Raw genomic sequence first — 21,704 nt, forward strand, 5'->3', positions numbered from 1 at the left:
TGGGGCCTTGAAGGGAGACTCCCCAGCTCCCCAGAAAACCCCAGGGATCCACTCACTACCTATGGCACACAGTCAGCCCTCAGCATCAGCACAGTGTCTGGGATTCCCTGGTGGATTTTGTAACGTTCTAAGCCAATGAGTGCTGGTACTTATCAGCAAATGTCCTGTTAGCTGGCATGCTCAAACAGTGGTGTGTGTTTGCACAAAATCCTGGAAACTCCTCGTCTTAAAGGAAAAGGTTTTATCATGGTTTTCAGCACTCTTGGGGAAAAAAAGCAAAACACTTTTATAATTTGCAAAGCGGACTTCTGGTTTCAAGATGGGAGATGGAATGAACAGCAGTTTTCTTTTAGTGCAATAAAGCCAGGAAATGAATAAACGAACACAAAGCCAAGCTCAGAAGGAGGCAGACAAGAAGTCGGTGGACCAGGAATTGTGAGGAATCACTAATGGATGGAAGCTGTAAGTGGGGTCAGTGGCCCAGGAATGCTACGGGAGTTCTGCCGCAAACGGCCTGCCAGGCTTCCAGGAGGTGGAATCTGGGAGTAGTGAGGTCCGGGGGGAAGTCACCGGGGATTGATTACCCGCGATACCAGGGCAGAAGCAACCACGCTGGTTGACCCCTCTGTGCCCTCCACTCCGTTTCTGTAAAGCAGGTGGAGAGAATGAAGTGATTGCTCACAAGTGGAAACAGTGGAAAGGTAAGCTTGGGTCAGAGACATGACATTGCTCATAGTCTCTAATCTGGCCCTGAAGCCACTGGAAGTCAACCAGCCCCTTGGAGATACTCCCCAGCTGGGCTTTTGACTGTCTGTCGCCTCTTTTTGTACAGCCCAAGTACTAACACCATGAAAAGAACTGAAATAAATACCAACACCACTGCAAAGGATTTAACATTGAGGAAAGAGATCATGAACAGTAACACATTTAATATTCTTAGATAAAGAACAGTATAGAAATCATGAAAGAATAGGCTATTGTGAAACATGAACAGGTAACTATGAAAAAGAATTGGTAAGAGCTTTTGGAAATAAAAATGATAATTGCTGAAATAAAATAATAAAGAGACTGAATTGTTAAAAAAAAAAACAATTAATGGACTAAAAGATGAAGCAGAATACGCCAGGAATGCAGAACAAAGTGATGAAAATGAAAAAACGGAAAGTTAAGTGACATGGAGTTCTCATACTGTTTCATAACCATTCCAGAGGGGAAGAATAAAAAGAGCAAAGATAGTCAACATTTAATTATGTACAAGTGGGAAATTTTATAGGTAGATCTCCTAGTCCTACAATTGGAAAGATCCACCATATACTGATCAGGATAAAAATAAAGAAAGGTACCTAGACATGCTGTAGAGAAATGCCAGCATTTTAAAGACAGTGAGGAGCTCCTGAGAAAATCAGAGGAATGACAGCTAATGAGAAAGAACAAGGAACAGGTGATAGCAGCACCTGGCTAGCAACGGTCGACGCAAGAAGAGAATGGAATAATCTGTTCAGCACGCCAAGGGAAGACGACCGGAATTCAAAAGTCAATCCCTGAAGAATCGGGGAGGATAACATTCACTCATCATAATGCCAGGAAAGCATTATGGGACGTCCCTGGTGGTCCAGCAGTTAAGGATCCTCCCACCAATGAAGGAGACACAGGTTTGACCCCTGGTCTGGGAAGATTCCCTGCTTGCTGCAACTAGAGAAAGCCCGTGTGCAACAACAGAGACCCAGCACAGCCAAAAATAGGATTAAAACAAGAAAGCATTCTGGATACAGATAAGGGCCTGCCCTCAGTTAAGGACTGAAATGTATGGACCCATCATGCATATGTGTGTGTTTGCAACGCTATGGACTGCAGCCTGCCAGGCTCCTCGTCCATGGAACCTTTCAGGCAAGAATACTGGAGTGGGTTGCCATTTCCTCCTCCAGGGGATCTTCCCAACCCAGGGATCAAACCCATGCCTCCTGTGTCGGCAGGTGGATTCTTTACCACTGAGCCACTTGGGAACCCCATACAAACCCACAGAAACTACCAAAGGGTAGAGAAGGGACACCATTGTGAACCCAGGGAGGCTTCCCAGATGAGGCAGGGATATGAAGAATAAGTTGGATTTTGATATGCCAAGTTCCATTCAAAGAACGGCCTTGAGTGCTTTCCACGAGAAAGCAGGTAGTGGGCTAAGAGCTAGGTTAAAGGCAGAGAGGGATAGGGAAGCCTAGCGTGCTGCAGTCCATGGGGTCACAGAGACTCAGACATGACTTGGTGACTGAACAACAAAAGGCAGAGAGAGCAAGAGAGGTGGGGCAAGGGTTCAGAGGAAAGCAGTGAAAATAAGGCTGATCAGTAGTGGGAGGAGGAACAGCCCTTGATGTAGAACGATGTTAAGAAACAGGCGTATGTTTCACACCAGAACATCAGTACATGTTTTGCAACAGCAAAATGGGAGAACTGGACATAGAATTTATCTTGAAGCCCAAGCAGGATATCTTGAGAATTTGCTCTGTGGACTTGAAGTTAGTAAGAACAGATTGGGAGAAAAATAATAGGAGCAGATAAAGACCCTTTTAGAGTCTTGGAGGTACTTCTACTGTCCCCTCAGTTTCTCTGTGAGAATTGGGATTTGAATTTTATAAAAATAAGTTTGAGAGGCTTCAACTCAGGTTCTTTAAATACCACTTCAGACAGCCCCTCTGATGCCTGCATGGACTGAAGAGCACAGGGCGTAAAGCAGCTTGGGTGAGGCACGGGAAGCAGTTCCTCCAGGGCTCACCAGGCCACTGTCCCGGGACGTGAGAGGAAGACAGAGGGAGGCAGGCGGAGTCGGAGCTGGGGAAAATTGGTGGGTGCTTCAGAGGTCTAGAAAAGGGACTGAAGACCCTTAGGGGACTTCCCTGGTGGTCTAGTGGTTAAGAATCCACCTTCCAAGCCTGGATGGGAGGGAAGTTTGGGGGAGAGTGGATACATGCATATGTACTGCTGAGTCCCTTGACTGTTCACCTGAAACTGTCACAGCATTGTTTGTTAATCAACTGTGGTGGTGTTCAGTCGCTCGGTCCTGTCTGACTCTATTCTTTGTGACCCCATGGACTGTAGCACACCAGGCTTCTCTGTCCTTCACCATCTCCCGCAGTTTGCTCAGACTTATGTCCATGGAGTCAATGATGCCATCCAACCATCTCATCCTCTGTCTCCCCCTTCCCCTCCTGCCCTCAATCTTTTCCAGCATCAGGGTCTTTTCCAGTGAGTCGGAACTTTGCATCAGGTGGCCAAAGTACTGGAGCTCCAGCTTCAGCATCAGCTACACCCCAATATAAAATAAGAAGTTAAAGAAAAAAAAAAAAAAGATCAGCTTTCCAAGGCAGAGGACATGGGTTCTGTCTCTGGTTGGGGAACTAAGATCTCATATGCTGTGGGGCAACTAAGCCCACACATGGCAACTAGAGAAGCCCACGTGGCATAGGGAAGCCCCAGCATGGCCAAAAAAAAGACGCTTAGGACACACACCACACTCATGTACTGGCTCATAATCATCTGTTCACTCTCTGTACCTGTCATTCATTCCAATGTGCGTTCACAAAGGAATGGCTCTCTGAGTACCTACTGCGGACCAGACAGGGTTAGAAGCGAGAATGAAGAGGAAAACATTCCCTGGTTTTCTGGGTATTAGCAGGAGGCTAGCGGGGAGATGGATTTTCATTGATTTAACAACATTTATTGCAAATCCACCATGTGCCAGGCACTGTGCTAGCTCTGGGGTTACAGAAGTAAAAAAACAGATACGGTCTCCATCCTCCTGAGATCCTCAAATACTGGGCAGATAACCAGCAGGCTGTCAATACGTCTGGTTCTAATCCGGAGACAGACAAGGGTTCAAATCCTGACTCTGTCACCTTTTGGCTGTGTGACTTTGAATAGCACCTTTTTTCTGAGCCACAACTTCCTCATCTGAAAAACAGGGATTGAACCATTCCTGCCTCATAAGAATAAATGATAATATGATTAAGGGAGACACAGCCTGCGAGGTGCTGAGTGCTGTGGCTGGCACCTAACTGCTTCTCCGTTACTTATGGACTTCCGTTCAAGCTCTAACCCCATGAGAAAGAGAAGAGAAATGGGAGAGGAGAAAAAATAAAAGAGAGAAGAGGCAAGTAGGGAAGGAGGTGATCAAAACAGAATACAGGTCAGTCACAAAGGCTGCACAGTATATGATTCCACGCATATGAAAAGTCCAAAATTGATAAGTCTCTGGACACAGAAAACAGAGAAGTGGTTGCCTGAGGCTGGGGCAGGGGCACTGAGAGGGAATGAGGAGAAATGGAGAGGGACTGCTAATGTGCACAGGGCTTCTTATGTGGGTGATGAACTGCTCTCACGTTGATTATGGTGATGGTTGCACAACTTTCTAACTATACTAAAAAACCACTGAATTTTATACCTTAAATCACTGACTTGTATGGTATGTGAATTATATCTCAATAAAGCTGTTACCAAAATTTTAAAAATGCAGAAGTAGAAGATGGTGGCTATACCAAGAATCCCAAGTAGAACAAGCTTGTATACAGCAAAGGAAACCGTGAACTAAAGGAAAAGCCCACAGACTGGGAAAAAAATATTTACATATGATGCAACTGACAAGGCTCAATTCCTAAAATAAATAAACAGCTCATTCAACTCAACAACAAAAAGCAAACAGGCTAACTGAAAAACGGGCAGAAGACCTAAACAGACATTTCTCCAAAGAAGACACAGAGATGGCCAACAGGCACATGAAAAGGTGCTCACTATCACTAATTATTAGAGAAATGCAAATCAAAACGAAAATGAAATATCACTTCACATGGGTCAGAATAGCCATCATTAAAAAAAATCTACAAATCTACAATAACAAATGCTGGAGAGGCTGTGGAGAAAAGGGAACCCTCCCACACTGTTGGTGGGAATATAGATTGGTGCAGCCATGAGAAAACAGTAAGGAAATTCCTCACAAAACCAGTAGACCTGCCAAATGATTTAGCAATCCCGCTTCTGGGTACATATCCAGGGAGACCTCTAACTCAAACAGATAAGCACCTCAGTGTTCACTGCAGCACTATGAACAGCCAATGGGTAGAGACAACCTACAGGTCCACTGACAGATGATAAAGATACAGTGTGCGCACAGAGAGACACAATGGAGTGCCACTCACTGACGGATGAGTGACAGATGATAAAGATACAGTGTGCCCATATGGAGATACAATGGAGTACCACTGACAGATGAATGACAGATGATAAAGATACAGTGTGTGCACACAGAGATACAATGGAGTGCCTCTCACTGACAGATGAGTGACAGATGATAAAGATACAGTGTGTGCACACACAGAGATACAATGGAGTACCACTCACTGACAGATGAATGACAGATGATAAAGATACAGTGTGTGCACACAGAGATACAATGGAGTGCCACTCACTGACAGATGAGTGCCAGATGATAAAGATACAGTGTGTGCACACACAGAGATACAATGGAGTGCCTCTCACTGACAGATGAATGACAGATGATAAAGATACAGTGTGTGCACACACAGAGATACAATGGAGTGCCTCTCACTGACAGATGAGTGACAGATGAAAAAGATACAGTGTGTGCACACAGAGATACAATGGAGTACCACTCACTGACAGATGATACAGTGTGTGCACACACAGAGATACAATGGAGTGCCTCTCACTGACAGATGACTGACAGATGATAAAGACACAGTGTGTGCACACACAGAGATACAATGGAGTACCACTCACTGACAGATGATACAGTGTGTGCACACACAGAGATACAATGGAGTACCACTCACTGACAGATGATACAGTGTGTGCACACACAGAGATACAATGGAGTGCCTCTCACTGACAGATGACTGACAGATGATAAAGACACAGTGTGTGCACACACAGAGATACAATGGAGTACCACTCACTGACAGATGATACAGTGTGTGCACACACAGAGATACAATGGAGTGCCTCTCACTGACAGATGAGTGCCAGATGATAAAGATACAGTGTGTGCACACACAGAGATACAATGGAGTGCCTCTCACTGACAGATGATTGACAGATGATAAAGATACAGTGTGTGCACACACAGAGATACAATGGAGTGCCTCTCACTGACAGATGAGTGACAGATGATAAAGATACAGTGTGTGCACACACAGAGATACAATGGAGTGCCTCTCACTGACAGATGATAAAGATACAGTGTGTGCACACACAGAGATACAATGGAGTGCCTCTCACTGACAGATGACTGACAGATGATAAAGATACAGTGTGTGCACACACAGAGATACAATGGAGTGCCACTCACTGACAGATGACTGACAGATGATAAAGATACAGTGTGTGCACACACAGAGATACAATGGAGTGCCACTCACTGACAGATGAGTGACAGATGAAAAAGATACAGTGTGTGCACACACAGAGATACAATGGAGTGCCACTCACTGACAGATGAGTGACAGATGATAAAGATACAGTGTGCGCACACACAGAGATAAAATGGAGTGCCTCTCACTGACACGAGTGACAGATGATAAAGATACAGTGTGTGCATATAGAGATGCAATGGAGTACCACTCACTCATAAATAATGAATGCCAACTGCAGCAACATGGATGGCACAGAATTATTGCACTAAGTGAAGTAAGTCAGAAAGAGAAAAACAAATACGGTATGATATCACTTATGCGTGGAATCTAAAATATGACATAAATAAACTCATCTATGAAATAGAAATAGACTCACAGACATAGAGAACCGACTTGTGGTTGCTAAGGGGAAGGGCGAGTTGAAGGAAGGATGAATTGGGAGTTTGGGGTCAGCAGATACAAAGTACCACATACAGTATGGATAAACAACGGGGCTCTACTGGATAGCACAGGGAACTATATTCAATATCCTGTGATAAACCATATGGTAAAGAACATGAAAAAGAAAATATATGTAAGTTTTGGGTTAGTTAAAAAGTTTGTTCAGGTTTTTCCGTAAGATGTTATCAAAAACCTGAACAAACTTTTTGGCCAACCCAATAAACCCAAATCACTTTTTGGTACCACAGAAATTAACACAACATTGCAAGTCAACTATACTCCAAAAAAAAAAATAATTGAGAAAGAAAAAGAATCACAAGTAGGCAAAAGAACACCAGGTCTACTCACTTCAACCTTGAGGCCCGCCTGGAAGCTGATGCCATCAGGGATGGTCGTCTGGAATTCGGCAATGGTGTAATACTCTTCCTCCACTTGAGGTGGGATGGGAGGCTTGGGCAGGTTGAGACCTCGAGGCTGGTACAATTAAACACAGTGTTAAATCCAATATAACTCCATTCCCCAGTGCTGAATGAGGGGCTAAGGGACAGGGGTACACAATCACCCTTAAAGGGGTGCTGGTGGGCCCATTTGGATTCTAAGGGACAAAACAAAGGGGATCAATGACTATCATCTTCTAGATAAACCCTTCAGCTTTAGGGTGATAAGAAAAAACCTGGGACATTTGCCCACAGTCATGAAAATCAGGTGCAAGACAATACTCTCTGAACCTAAGAAATAGCGAGGGTTGTGAAATGAACACAGGTTTCCAAGTCAGACACACTGGTGTGACTTTGGGCAAAGCCCATCCCCTCCTGAGAGCCTCAGTTCCATCTCCTGTAAAATGGGGATAATAACAGGATCTACCTGGTGGGGTCATCCTGAGCATTCGATGACTTCACGTAGTGAAACATGAGCACACTGCCTAGCACCCAGTAGGTGCTCCGTAGATGGCAGACACTAAAAACGAGAGGCCCATTTTTCACGGTACTGCTTAAAGAGGTACCTAAGAATTAAAAATGGAATATGAGAGTAAAATGCCAGAATGGCACCAAAAGAGAAATGTGTCCCTCATTCTGTTTCAGTCTTAAGTCACCTTATTGGAGAAGACTCATTTACGACAAAGCAGAGTGCGCTCAGGAGGCAGAGAGCACACACCCAGGCCTAACTGTCACAAAGCCATAGGCCAACTGTGCGATCTCCCTGGACCCGAGTTCTTCCACCTGTCAATGGGATTAGCTTCACAAGGCTGCTGTGTAAAAGAACCCATCCTTGGAAAGAGTATTGGGGTCCAGTCTTAGGTCGGGGGCTGGCTCCCCAGTTGCAAGGGTCCACTTACTATGGTCATATCCCGGCGAGGAGGGGGTCTCTGCCTCATCTTGGGTGATCCTATAAAGAGACAAGATCTTGTTTCACAAACGATGAACATAATCCCTGAGGTGGACACCATGACAGATCCAACCTCTCCTGCAGGAGATGAGGTATCATGTTTTGCACAAGCGTCAGGGAGCGGCTGTGACCCTTCCTGTGGGAGAAGCCTGATGGGGGCGGGACCACGAAGATTGGGTCCAGGACTCTCTATTAGCAATGGGATGCTTCTGAGTCCTGGAGCGACGGAAAGCCTTCCAGGAAAGGCAACAAGTGTAATGTGAGGTGGGAGGCAACAAGTTATGTGACTTTGAACCATGCAGCCCTCTTCTGAGGAGTGGGGATAATGCCTGCCTCCTGGAGGTACTGGTGGAGATGAAAGTCAGCAGTACAGGCTTGCCTCTTGGCACGTGGCAGGGACGCATTAATGTTACTGCCCCTGTCTTTGTTTGCTCTGGAGCAAACCCAAATTAAATAATGCATAAACAGAGCCAAACAAACCTGGATTGATGACTTCAGGGGTTTTTACTCTGAAATTGGGCTGCTCCTGCGCTGGGTCAGGAAGAGGATGACTCTGCAGTGGGCCAATGCTCCTGGCTAAAGGCAGATTATTGAGGAAGGCACCCCACATGCTGCCAGAGCTGATTTAGTTTGAGTCTACACAGAGGGGTGGTTTGTCAGTTGGGGTGTGGGGAAGACTGCTAAACTCTTAAATACCCATTTCCTCTGTCTCTTATTAGAATAAATAGCAACAGAATTTTAGCCAGACACTTGACTGCCTACATAAAGATGACATTTCCCAGACTCCCTGGCAGCTAGCTAATGGCACGGGACTCAATTCATTCAGTTCGGTTGCTCAGTGGTGTCTGACTCTTTGTGACCCCATGGACTGCAGCACACGAGGCTTCCCTGTCCATCACCAACTCCTGTAGCTTGCTCAAACTCATGTCCATCGAGTAAGTGATGCCATCCAACCATCTCATCCTCTAAGTCTGGCCAATGGGATGTGGCCAGACAATCTACTCTCAGGTGTGCTGGGAACATTCAGTCGTAAAATATATACAACAGAGTTCTGAAAAGCAAGCTAAGTAAAGAACTATCTTTGGAGTAAACCCAACACAAGGGTCCATTTTTTCTTCCCCAGGCTCAGAAATGAGGCCCTGCAGACAGAACACTGGCCCTTGAGTCAGAAGGCTGTGGGTTTAAGTCCCACTGTTCACTATCTGGGTGGTTTTGGACAAACCACTTCATGTCTCTGCTTCCTAACCTGTAAAACAAAAGCAGTGAGTCCTACAAAGTTTGTTATGAAGGATTAGTAAGACTGATTATAACATTCCTGGCACACGGTAGGGGCTTGAGAAACAGGAGGTCTGGTGATTATCATGAGACAGTGGAAAAACCACAGCTTGAGTAGGAGAGCCACATTTCTCCACTCAGGTTCTGTAACTTGCTGGTGGGATGATCTGGAAACAAGTGACCTGGGGCTGTGAGCCCATTTTCTTATCTACAGGATGGAGGGCCACAGGGCTGCTGTGAGGGTGAGGGATAGCGACAGCCTGTGAGCAGCTCTGGACACAGAGCCTGCCGTGACTCTGGGAGCCAGGTGGGTGCCACTTACTCTGCCTGATGTCACCGTCGGGCACAGGGCGGCCCTCCAACCGGCCATCCCTCTGGTTGTTAAGCAGCTCCTTCTCCCGGCCCACCGAGTTCTGCTGCCGGGAGACGCCGTCGAGCTCCAGGACGCCCACGTGGGCGGGTGAGCCAGGGGCCAGCTTTGGGGGTAAGGGTTCCCCGCTGCTCTTCCTCAGGTAGGAGGCTGGGGCCCAGCCCTCTTTGCCCTGGTACCTGGGAGGAGGGGAAAGATGTCGTCCAGCCTGCTCTGCCAGGCCCATGGGAAGAAGCCGAGCTTCTACAATGAATCTCCCTTCTGGCCCCAGATGGTAGGAACGATGGACCATCATTGCCCAGGGCCAGAGGCTGGCACACTGCTTGCTGCCTCCTGCTGAAGCCTAAGCCCCTAGCTGGGCATTCAAGGCCTCCCCAGTCTGGCCTCTCCTTGCCTTCCTGGCCTTGGCTCTCACAGCAACCTCCACATCCCACCCACCCCATGTAGCCTGCAGTCTTGCAAATGCTCCACTATCTCTCACCCTCTTGCCCCAAGCTCCTGCTCTGGGAGACCCTCTGCCTGGAAAGCCCATTCTCTATCATCCTCCTCTCTATCATCCCAGCTCTGCTTAAGGTGCCCTCTCAAGGCTTTCCTGAGCCTCCTTCCACAGTGCCCCGGTGGTCTTGCCCACACAACAGCATCCCATCTAAAATGCACAGTGACACTTGGCAGTGATGGTCTTGTTTCCCCACTTAGAATGTGAGGTCCTGGGGGTGGAGATCACGAGCGATTCATCTCTGCGTGGGCCTCACTGCCCGTGAGCTGAATGAAGAAAAAGGGGACAGTGGACAAACTGTCGACAGAACTGGCAGGAGTGAGCGGCCACGGAGCTCTGCTCAGTCCTCACACATCCCACAGTCACCACTGCAGTGACAACAGCGATGGGAACCGCCACTGAGGCACACCACTCCGTGTCAGTCCTGTCTCAAGCACTTTATAGCCATTGATGCATTTCATCCATCCAATCTGTTGGGTGGGTGGCAGGAGTGGGTTCAGCCCTAGACAGCTGGCACCTGTCTGTGCTGTTCACCTCTGCTCTGCAGCCTCTTCCCAGCAGCCACAGCTGCTGGTACAAAGCCTGGTATAGGCGGGGTGGGGCTCCGGTCACAAGCAGATTAAAACGTGTTCAGATGGGACTGGAGCAGGTCGGGGGCTGGTTCTAGGGTAACCAAGGGTCACTGAACTCCAGAATGACTGACACCCTAAGAGCCCAGCTCACTGAATTCCAAAGGGAACTGATCAAGTGTAACAATCATTTAATTCTCTGCATGATGGAGTGTGGTTGAATAGCATTACCGGAGGGGCTGATTGGGGACCACAGGTGTGCAGGAGGTAGCTCGTGAGAACCAACTGTTCATGTCCCTTCCCAGCTCCACGTTTAGCACAATCACAGTGGAAGCCTGAAATCTACCCGGAGGGATGACGTACACCATGGAAACTGGCAAACACCACAACTCAAGAGCACTTTTTCCTTCTGGGACTGGCTGTGAAACATTTGCCAGCAGACCACTAGTCTGAACCACAAAACAGGTGCCCAGACCTTTGGGGAATAAGCCTAATGGACTGGAGATTGCACAGAGCAGGCCCATCTCTCATCAAGAATCACTTTAAGTGCTAAACAGCACTGTGTTTCAATAAAAAGGGTCCTTTTTAACTAGAAGCAAACTTATAAGGAGACAGAAATCTGCAGATTTTGGTGTCTATCAACCTTAAAACACCCTTTGAGAAGGACTAAATCTCGTGCCAGCTGGAAAATGCTGGGCGCCACACAATGCAGGCATCACCATGAGACAGTTCATCATCTGGAGGCACTGCTGAGTGGGCTCTGGGGTCGGAAAGGTACAGGTTCACATCCTGGCTCCGTCACTTCCCAGCTTCGCTCAAAGCTTCTGATGACCACGGCAGCATCCCGCTGCCGCCTCGTGAGGGAGCCTGAGCCCAGTCAAGCCACCTGCATTCCACAGCCACTCGGTTTGGGGATAATTTGTTATATCACAAGATAAAACACACTCAAGACATGTGAGCCGCCACTGTCATTGTAAGCGTATGCTGAAGTGTTAGTGGCTCAGTGTGTCCAGCTCTTTGCAACCCCATGGACTGTAGCCCACCAGGCTCCTCTGTCCATGGGATTCTCCCAGCAAGAATACTGCAGTGGGTAGGCATTCCCTTCTTCTCCATCCAGGGATCGAATCTGGGTCTCCTACATTGCAGGCAGATTCTTCACCGTCTGAACCACCAGGGAAGCCCATCACTGTCCTAAATAAGCCTTCATACCTCAGTTCTGAGGTCCTGACTCTAAAGAAGCCTTCTTTGCAGGCTGAGGAGCTGTCTTCTGGGCTCCAAAGTCCCCTATGCATTCCTCCTGCACTCACTCACTGCCCTGCCCTGTATGTGTGTCCGAGTCTGTCTTCCACACCTGAGGGTGTAAACTACTGTGTCTTTCTCACTGTTGAGTCCCAGTTTTCACAATACAGCTTGGCCCAGAATAGATTCTGGTGTAGGTTGGCTCAATGAATGAAGCATCACACACTCAGCCCCAGTGACTGGCCCCAGTGTCTTGCCTCACACCAAGGCACAGACACCAGGGGGTAGGGCCCCCAGACTTCCTCTCTTGCCTAAAACTCCTGAGGTTGCCGCCTGCCCACCAGAGTAACCAAGGAGGGAGTTCCCAGGACACTTATTACTAAAACTAGGAAAGTCCCAAGCACAGCAGGATGAACTGGCCACCTTACCTACCGATGTGCTTTTGATTCCATCACATAGATGAAAGAACTGTAACAAAGTGTTGGAAATGCCGGTCTCCACCAGACTCGCAGAGATGACGGCAAATGATGAGCTTTAGGACGGGCTACAGTCCATGTGGTGTTACCCACCCTGTTGCTCTCAGAGTGGGGCTGGAGTAGGAAATCACTCCCACACGGCAGCTTCAGCCTCCAGTTACTCATTACGAGACACACCTGGAGGTGAAGACCAGTCTTGCTCAATGGGGTTATTGCTATCTGTGGTTCAGTGTGTTCAGAGACAGTTTTGCTTACTATGGCTTTTTAGAGAAGGATATGGGTATGGAAGGACGCCAAATAGCACAGAGAAGTGTCCTTCTATGGCTCAGGCTGAAGCCTCATCTCCTCTGCAATCGTTTACAGACACCTGTGCAGCTGGAGTCCACGTGGCCTGAAACCCACCCAGCTGCAGAGGGTACCTGATCTTCCACCAGCCTTCCAGGTTTTTCTGGATGACCTCCACCACGGCTCCTCTCTCCAGGTTCATTTCATCTTGGTCACGGGCTGTGTAGGGGTAGATGACTGTGTACTTCTCTTCTGTGGGGACAAAGGTATGCTGGGGTAAGTCAAGGATGCTGTAAGCTTGGAATGTTAATGGCCAAGGCTGTGATCCTGAGATGCCCTTGCAGGGAAGGCTTTCTTCCAGAGGCTTCTGTGCACCATCCTTCCCCCAGTCCTCCACCATGCCCCAGTGACCCTCACTTAGCCCTGGATGACCCTGGTCAAGCAGCAACAAGACACAGGACAAAGGGCAGGTCCTCAGAAATTCCTCAGCATCACACATCGCACTCACCTTCCTCCAATCTGTGCCTCAAGGTCACCTTCCTTGAACGTGCCTTATGTAATACCCAGACCCAGGGCACCCTCACCCTACTTAACAGGAACAACCTTCTAACATACCAGATTATTTATTTATCTATTATGCTTCATCTCTCTTTCCCCAGATAGAATAAAGAGTTCCAGAAAGGCAGGATTTGAGTCTGTCTTGTTCATTCCTCTATCTCTAGCACTGGGAATATTTCGGAACTATTCAGTAAAATAGCCAAGGTTTAGTAAATGAATAAGTCCTGAAGGCCTGGTGGGAGTCACCTTGCTCATGCTGGGGTAGAGGACCGGTGTTAAACCCTTGTGGTAGCTCCTCTGCAGTCCTTGTTGGTGGAGGGGTCAGGAACAAGCTGGACTTGGCAGCATATGGTTTGGGGTTGAATCAGTATCACGGAGGAGATAGCCATTTTTCATTACCTAGCTGGTAGCTGATTTCCACTTTTCATTTATTTTCAAGTCCCTGGATCCAACCATGCCTGAAGCTTGCTGCTAAGTCACGTCAGTCGTGTCCGACTCTGTGTGACCCCATAGATGGCAGCCCACCAGGCTCCCAGGTCCCTGGGATTCTCCAGGCAAGAACACTGGAGTGGGTTGCCATTGCCTTCTCCAATGCATGAAAGTGAGAAGTGAAAGTGAAGTTGCTCGGTCGTGTCTGACTCTTAGCAACCCCATGGACTGCAGCCTACCAGGCTCCTCCATCCATGGGAGTTTCCAGGCAAGAGTACTGGAGTGGGTCGCCAGTGCCTTCTCCAGCCTGAAGCTTAAGTTTTATTAAAAAATTATTTTTTAATTGAGATATAATTGACACCCAACACTGTGTTCGTTTCGTGTGTACAACATAACGGTTTGAGATATGTATCATGAAAAGATTGCCTGCTTCTGTTTTTATTAATGTCACCGGGGTGCTTTCCATCCCCGTCTCGGTGGATCCCGGCTCCCTTACCCCCAGAGCCAAGAGAATTGCCTCCAGCAGGGTCACTCCCACTGCCCTGCAGGCCCTGCTGGAAGGCTGTTCATTGTCGTCCTCAGACGGGGCCCTCCCCAGAGCAAGGGCACAGCTCCCACCCCCGGCACTGCAGGCAGTGACTGCTGAAACAGATAACAGATGAGAGTCCCAGGGGAGACAGTGAGCAGGGGAAGAGGGCCTTCCTGTTTCAGTTACATTCCAGACCCCAGGGAGTCACCGAGCCAGCTGTGCACTGATGCTGATGGTGAGTGTGTCGGGGAAAACACCACGGGCTGCCTGTGGCCTGCCCAGCTGGTGCAGAGGGAGGCGGAAAACACACAGGGCGTTTATTTATTTATTGATCTAGCCCCCTGACCTGCGCGGCGGGGGCTGAGCTGACTCAAACGCCACACATCCTGTGTACAGCAGAGTCAGCGGTTCTCCTCACTCACCGATGCAGGCTGTGAGGGCTGCCGCGGGGAATCCAACCCCGTGGAGGCAGAGAAGTTCTGTCTGGCTAGGTGAGAAGCGCACTGTCTGGGCCCCAGAATAAATAGGGTCATTACTACGGGCTCCAAACTCCTGGGGGTTCTCTAGCACCCAGAGGCCTTTCTGGACTCCATCGAAAGTCCAGTGATCCCTAACAAAGCTGAAGGTGGGAGACCTTGTGGACTGCATGGTGGTGACACCACCTGCTTACCATCCATCTGCCCTTCCCCTGGTGGCACCGCCGGCCTCCAGCCACATGTTTGGGTGAGGCTGCCCTCGCCAGCACCTAAAGGGAGGGTCCAAAGTGACTGGCCACTGTGATTAGTTTAGGGATGGCACATGACCCAGCTGGCTCAGCTGGAATCAAATCCTGGGACTGTGTTGAAGGAGAAGCATGTTCTTTGGTGGGTGTCCCCAAAGAGTGCCTGTAACTACCATCACCATGAGAGAATGGTTCCAGCAGGGCAGAGAATGGAGCTGAGGGTGGCAAGCGTGAGTCTCAGGTGCCAAGGGCAGGTGGAAAGGAAATGTTACCTGCCAAGCCAGTAAACAAAGAATGATGCCCACCATCAAGCCATCAGCCACTGCAGCCACCCCCAAGAGTGCACCCTGAGGGTAATTCAGATGTATAAAAACAGGAAGCATTCTTTGCTCTGGGTACTGGCCCAAGATAGATAAGGTACATATCAAAGGAGTAATTTCAATGAGTCCAGACTCTTGCATCTTTCCACTCATAGAAAAGCATGAAAACCATTAACTTAAGATGTTTGCCTTCTGTGATTAGCAGTAATCTTTCAATGTTAGACTACGTGTTTTGTTTTTTTCAGACAAAACTCCCCTATATATCCTGGCTCCTCCCTTACCTCTTTGGGGGCGGTGCCTCAGATCTGTCTGAGAGACTGTCTCCCAGGCTACAGTCCTCAGTAAGGTGCCTGAATAAAACTTAACTCATAGCTGTTAGGTTGTGCATTTTTCTTCAGTCGACAGATGTTTTCAAGCTCCCGAATCCAGCCATGCTTGAAGCTGCCTCTACCTAGAGTTTTCAGCGACCTGAGTCAACACGCTTCCCTTTTGCTTAAGCTGGTGTGACATGGGTTTCTTTACTCTTGTCACTCAAATGTGCCAGATACAGGGAACAGATCACTGGATCAACATTATAGAGGCCTCTGGGAATCATTTATTTTTACTTTATTTTATTTTAGAATCAAATGATCTTTATCCTTCTTGCAATAAATTTGACTTGTTTTTTACATTTAACTTTTCTTGCTTTTATATTTTTGCTTTATTTTTTAAATATTTTGCTTTTGATTCGATATAAAATACAGTTGGCTTTGATAGTTTTGTCTCTGCAACATAACACAACCTTAGGAAAAGGGTTTTTATTTTGTTCATTAATTTTAGCACCTACACCTCTAGGTATCATTTTCTAACCTGGGAAATTTTAGGGCCCCAGGTCGAGAAACACCCCAGGCTCCCTCCTCCCAAACATACATGCCGACACACACATGGTACAGACCAGATCACCGTTTTTCACATGCAACAGGCACAGGCAGTCCTGGAGCAGGGGGATGCATGCAGATGCAGGATCCGGTTCTGAACACCGAATGGGGAGGAAAACTCCAAGGTAGGCACCTTGACGCCAGCTGATGGCATACAAGTCCCCCAGTGTCTGGCGGCGACCCGCGGGCTGGGGCAGAGACCAGTACCTCCAAGAGACTGGTCGGGCAGCATGTGGAGGTGAAGGGCAGAAGGAAGAGGTGAGAAGAAAGCACTTCCAGGGTCTTGAGGCAAAGGCAGCACCAAGCACATGCTCCCACTTAGGAGCAATTAATTCTGTGTCTCTGCCAAGCCCTAGCTGTCTCAGAAGGACCAAATTCCTCAGTATTAGCCCTGAACTTGAGTGAAGAGCCACCCAGGAGACACAGTGCTATTCCCAGCATGATTATGAAGAGGCCCTAAGAGAAATCCTCACGGCAGAGGGAAAAAATGTACAGACCCTTAGGAAAATGTGGTCCCTCTCCCATCTTCTAGCTGTGTGATCCCGAGCCAGTGTTTCTACCTTTCTGAGACTGTTTTCCCATCTGTAAAATGGGGATAATAATCAGTCCTTTACAGAGACACGCCCCATGGTGGGCATCATTAACTGTCTAAGAGAGCTATAGTTTCCAGGCAGCACACCACTATCTTTAAGCTGAGTTGGTTTTTGTACTTTTTCTTCATTAGCCCCGCCCCTAGAGCCTGGTGGCCCTGCAAACACAGAGCAAAACAAAATGCATTTTACTCTGCTGGTGCTGGCTGTAATAAAACTAGATGTAAAACCACGTGTGTGCTTTTTTGCCAACCTTTGAGCATAGAAACCCCTTTTCCTCACTCTCTCTTATGTTAAATACATACATAAGAAGCTCTGTGCTTTCTAAAAAGAGTCAACTAGAAGCAGCAAATATTCAACCCTAGGTAAGCCACAGCTCTGATAAAACGGTGGTAAAAACCGTTCCTAGTTATTTATTATTTTAGGTTCTTGCCAACTGCTTTGCATGTGGGATCTCATTTAACTTAAAAGAATCCCATGATGTCGATACCATCATTTCCATTTTTAGAGGAGGTGGCTGAGGCATAGAAAGGTTAAGTTGCTGGTCCAAGATCACTCAGCCAGTTAGTGGTACAAATTCAAATTCAGTGGTGAGAGTCAAATTCAGGCCTGACTCCAGAACCCCTTTGTTTAGTATTTAAAGTGAGTTCATAGTCTCGATTTAGGAATTCTTGGTGGGTGAGGGGAGGGGAGGTGGCTGGGTTAGGATTTCTGATGCAGCAGGAACCACTCTTTAGGACACCTGTGGGGAAAATTCTCTGGGAAACAGAAGTGAGTGGAGAGGGTCAGTTCTGATCCTGACACCCAGGCAGGGCCATTAAGCCGACACAGAAAGCAGACAAAGCAGAGATCTTTACAGATGGCTTCAGATGTTTTGTAAACGAGCCAGAAGCAGCACCAGCACCTTGGCCATCAGAATAATTCAAGGGAGGATGAGTGGGGTGTGGACAGCAATCCAGCCGGGCCCGCTGAGGCCCCACGGAGGCATCAGGGCCCCAGCTCTGGCCAGGCTCACCTGGGCTGGCTCCCCAAGGCCACCAAGAGCGGGCGGGCTTGCCCCGTCCCAGCCACAGGGCCTGGCTTCCTGTCCACAGGCTACAGAGCCTGAGCCAGGAAGCTGCTGAGACTGCACTGGGTGAGGAGGCCCCCGCGGGTGACGGCCGGCGGCACAGCAGGCCCGGGGGCCTGGCCCCTCCTACCTTCTTCAGGCTGCAGGGAGAACTCATCTTGCACACCGTCCTGCCCTTCCAGGCAGGTTGCAGGGACCCAGCCTTGCTCTTCAGCAGTGCTGACGAACCACCAACCTGAGAAAGTGAGAGTGCAGACTGAATGTAGTTGGGTCAAGTATGAGGCCTGTGCGTCAGAATATAATAACAGACTCAGCCGTGAGAGGAGTCAACACTCAGGGTGAGGCTAAAAAAGTCACCACTTTATTAGAGAACACAAATACCCATGCAGGGCTTCCCAGGTGGTATTAGTGGTAAAGAACCTAACAACTCAGGAGACATAAGAGATGTGGGTTTGATCCCTGGATTGGGAAGATTCTCTGGGGGTGGACATGGCAACCCACTCCAGTATTCTTGCCTGGAGAATCCTATGGACAGTTGAGCCTGGTGAGCTACAGTCCGTAGGGTTGTAAACAGTTGGACAGGACTGAAGTGACTAAGCACACCCGTGTTTACCGACTGTTAACTGCTACAGACAGGCTAACGGGAAACCTGCTCTTGAGCCTGGGACAGGGCTGGGGAAGGGAGTCAGGGGTGGGGATGTGGAGAAAGGTTGTTCTAAAGGACGAGAGTGAAGAAAGTAGCTACCTTCACTAAGGTGAGCAAAGCACTTACCATTTTACTTGTAGTTTATTATCCCTATTGCGCAGACGAAACTGAGGCTATAAGAGACAAGACCTGTCCAAGTTCACAGAGCTTATGGCTGGGCTGAGACTTGTACCCAGGGCTCTCTGACACGGAAACCACTGCCCTAGTAAGTCATCTGAGACACTGATTTTGCCTCTGTTCATGTCAAGGTAAACCTGGCTGCAGATGTAACAGTTTGAGAGGCTGTTCACTCAGACTCAGGCCCTCCCTGTTTAGAGAAGGGGCTGTCATGGGGCCTGTGGTAGGCAGAGTAATGACTCGGGTGGCAAACAGTTACAATTAAGGTTGCAGACAGGATTAAGGGTGCTAATGTGCTGAACTCAAACAGGAAGATCCTGGCTTATCTGGATGCTGCTGTTGCTGCTAAGTCGCTTCAGTCACATCCGACTCTGTGACCCCATAGATGGCAGCCCACCAGGCTCCACGGTCTCTGGGATTCTCCAGGCAAGAACACTAGAGTGGGTTGCCATTTCTTTCTCCAATGCACGAAAGTGAAAAGTGAAAGTGAAGTCGCTCAGTCGTGTCCGACTCTTAGCGATCCCATGGACTGCAGTCCACCAGGCTCCTCCGTCCATGGGATTTTCCAGGCAAAAGAGTACTGGAGTGGGGTGCCATCGCCTTCTCCATATCTGGATGGGCCCAATGTAATCTCAAGTGAGGCAGAACAGTTCGAGGGAGATGTGGTAAGGAAGAAAGGCATAGAAGGGGGCAACTGCTAGACATAAGATGGAGGAAAGGACCACAAGCCAAGGGATGTGGGTGGTCTCTAGAAAATGGAAAAGGCAAAGCAGCAGACCTTATCCAGAACCTGCAGAAGGGAACATAGCCCTGACAGTGCCTTTTCGTCCAGTGGGACCCATTCTGGACTTCTAACCCCTCAAACCATATGATGATAAATCTGTGTTAAGTCTGTAAGTTTGTGGTATCTCACTACAACAGTCACAGCGCATCAACTCAGGGCCCAAACAGCTCATGCACAGCATGAATGGGAAAAACAGGATCTGCTTTGCAGGATTACAGACCTCCAGGCTCTGGAGACCCCAAAGGAGAAGAGCAACAAGGGGCAGTCTCTGAACTAGCTTCCTGGTCTCACAGGGAGGCCTTGGCTTTCAAGCTCCTTGAAGCAGAAGCCACCTTCGGCTTTGCTTGACTGGGTGCACCTCTTAATACATGTTTTGGTGGCTGAGCAGTGTGGGTGTGTATGTATGTGTGTATATGAATGAATGGCGTTGATAAACCTGTGGAAAATCAGGAAATATGCCATATATGTCTTCCTAAGGACTCATCTTTGTAGGTATGTGTGTGGCAGATAAAGAAACTGTCACGATAGCAATATGTGTTCCATTATGAGCCCATTTTACAGATGGGGAAGCAGGGTTCCGAGAGGGGCAGTGACTTGACCAACGTCACAAAGAAAGTGGGAGAGCCGAGATTCACACCCAGGCTGTCTGGCTTCGAAGCCTCCGCTCTTAACTTGGCACTAACGCCTCACACATTGCTGGAGGAAGAGTAAATGGGTTTGGCCACAGTTTGGAAGCAGGTTGTTTGCTGTGTCTTAAGATTTAAAATGTGCCTATCTTATGGTCCTGCAGTGTTCTGGGTATGTGCGTGCTAAGTCGTTTCAGTCATGTCCAACTCTGTGAGACCTCCTGGACCATAGCTTACCAGGCTCTTCTGTCCATGGGATTCTCCAGGTAAAAATACTGGAGTGGACTGCCATTTCCGCCTCCAGGGGATCTTCCTGACCCAGTCATCGAACCCATATTTCTATGTCTCCTGCACTGGCAGGCAGGCTTTTTACTAGCGCCACCTGCGAAGCCCACTGCCATGCCAGCCTTCTGGGTTTCTAACTTAAAGAGACAGTCACAGTGTATACATAGATACACTGTTCAAACTAGAGGAAGAGAAGACTTCTAGTATGCCATCTCTCCAAGTAGGGTGCAGATGTTATGGGAATAAGAGCTAAAAGTTGACTTGAGAAAGAGCATGTTGGGACTCCCCCAGGGGTCCAGTAGTTAAGAGGGCTTCCCTCGTAGCTCAGTCGGTAAACAATATGCCTGCAATGCAGGAGACCCAGGTTCGATTCCTGGGTTGGGAAGATCCCCTAGTGAAGGAAATGGCAACTCACTCCAGTATTCTTGCCTGGAGGATCCCATGGACAGAGGAGCCTGGCAGGCTACAGTTATGACTGAGCGACTAAGCATACACCAGTAGTTAAGACTCTGTGCTTCCACAACAGGGGGTGCAAGCTCGATCCCTGGTTGGGGAACTCGGCATCACCAAAAATAAAAAAAATTTAACAACAACAACAAAAAACAAAAAAGGAAAAGCAAGCTGCAGGTCAAAATGCATAGAATGATACACCACTGGGGTTAAGAAATCTATAAATATGCATGAAATATGACCTGTATGTGTGTGTGTATAGTTATACATGTACACATGCATATGCAGGTGTGCATGCACATACACACGTACAAATGTGTACACTGTGCATATACATATATGTACACACACGTGTACACACGCATATACACATACTTATATACACCTGTGTATACAATTATCAAGAAGCATTCACCCCAAACTGACAGAAGAGCAACCTGTCTGGAAAGAGGACCAGGCAAGAAGTTGGTGGGGAAAATTACATTTTAACTTTATCATTAATGTTTCAAGAGGAACATATCCATATATTACTTGTGTAAGTAAAACATAATTAAAAATAATTGTTGACTTTGTGGACCACTTGAAGATTTGAGCATCTGCTCTCTTTCCCCTGCTGCCCTCTGGACACACCAGGCTCGTCCTCCACCCCA

At 48.1% G+C, this 21,704-nt stretch overlaps 1 protein-coding gene across 1 annotated transcript in view; it reads right to left on the reverse strand.

Moving 5' to 3' along the window:
* The window catches only part of SH3PXD2B (SH3 and PX domains 2B), a 123,376-nt gene that overhangs the window by 12,316 nt on the left and 89,356 nt on the right, over positions 1–21,704 (reverse strand). Inside the window, exons 8-12 of the mRNA XM_024981427.2 lie at positions 18,217–18,321; positions 13,088–13,205; positions 9,841–10,067; positions 8,194–8,243; positions 7,206–7,331 (exon numbers count right to left, since the gene is read on the reverse strand). Of these exons, the coding sequence (XP_024837195.1) occupies positions 7,206–7,331; positions 8,194–8,243; positions 9,841–10,067; positions 13,088–13,205; positions 18,217–18,321 (626 nt within the window). The remainder of the gene's footprint in view (positions 1–7,205; positions 7,332–8,193; positions 8,244–9,840; positions 10,068–13,087; positions 13,206–18,216; positions 18,322–21,704) is intronic.

Source organism: Bos taurus, chromosome 20 (assembly GCF_002263795.3).
Source record: "Bos taurus isolate L1 Dominette 01449 registration number 42190680 breed Hereford chromosome 20, ARS-UCD2.0, whole genome shotgun sequence".
In the NCBI taxonomy this organism is placed as follows: domain Eukaryota; kingdom Metazoa; phylum Chordata; class Mammalia; order Artiodactyla; family Bovidae; genus Bos; species Bos taurus.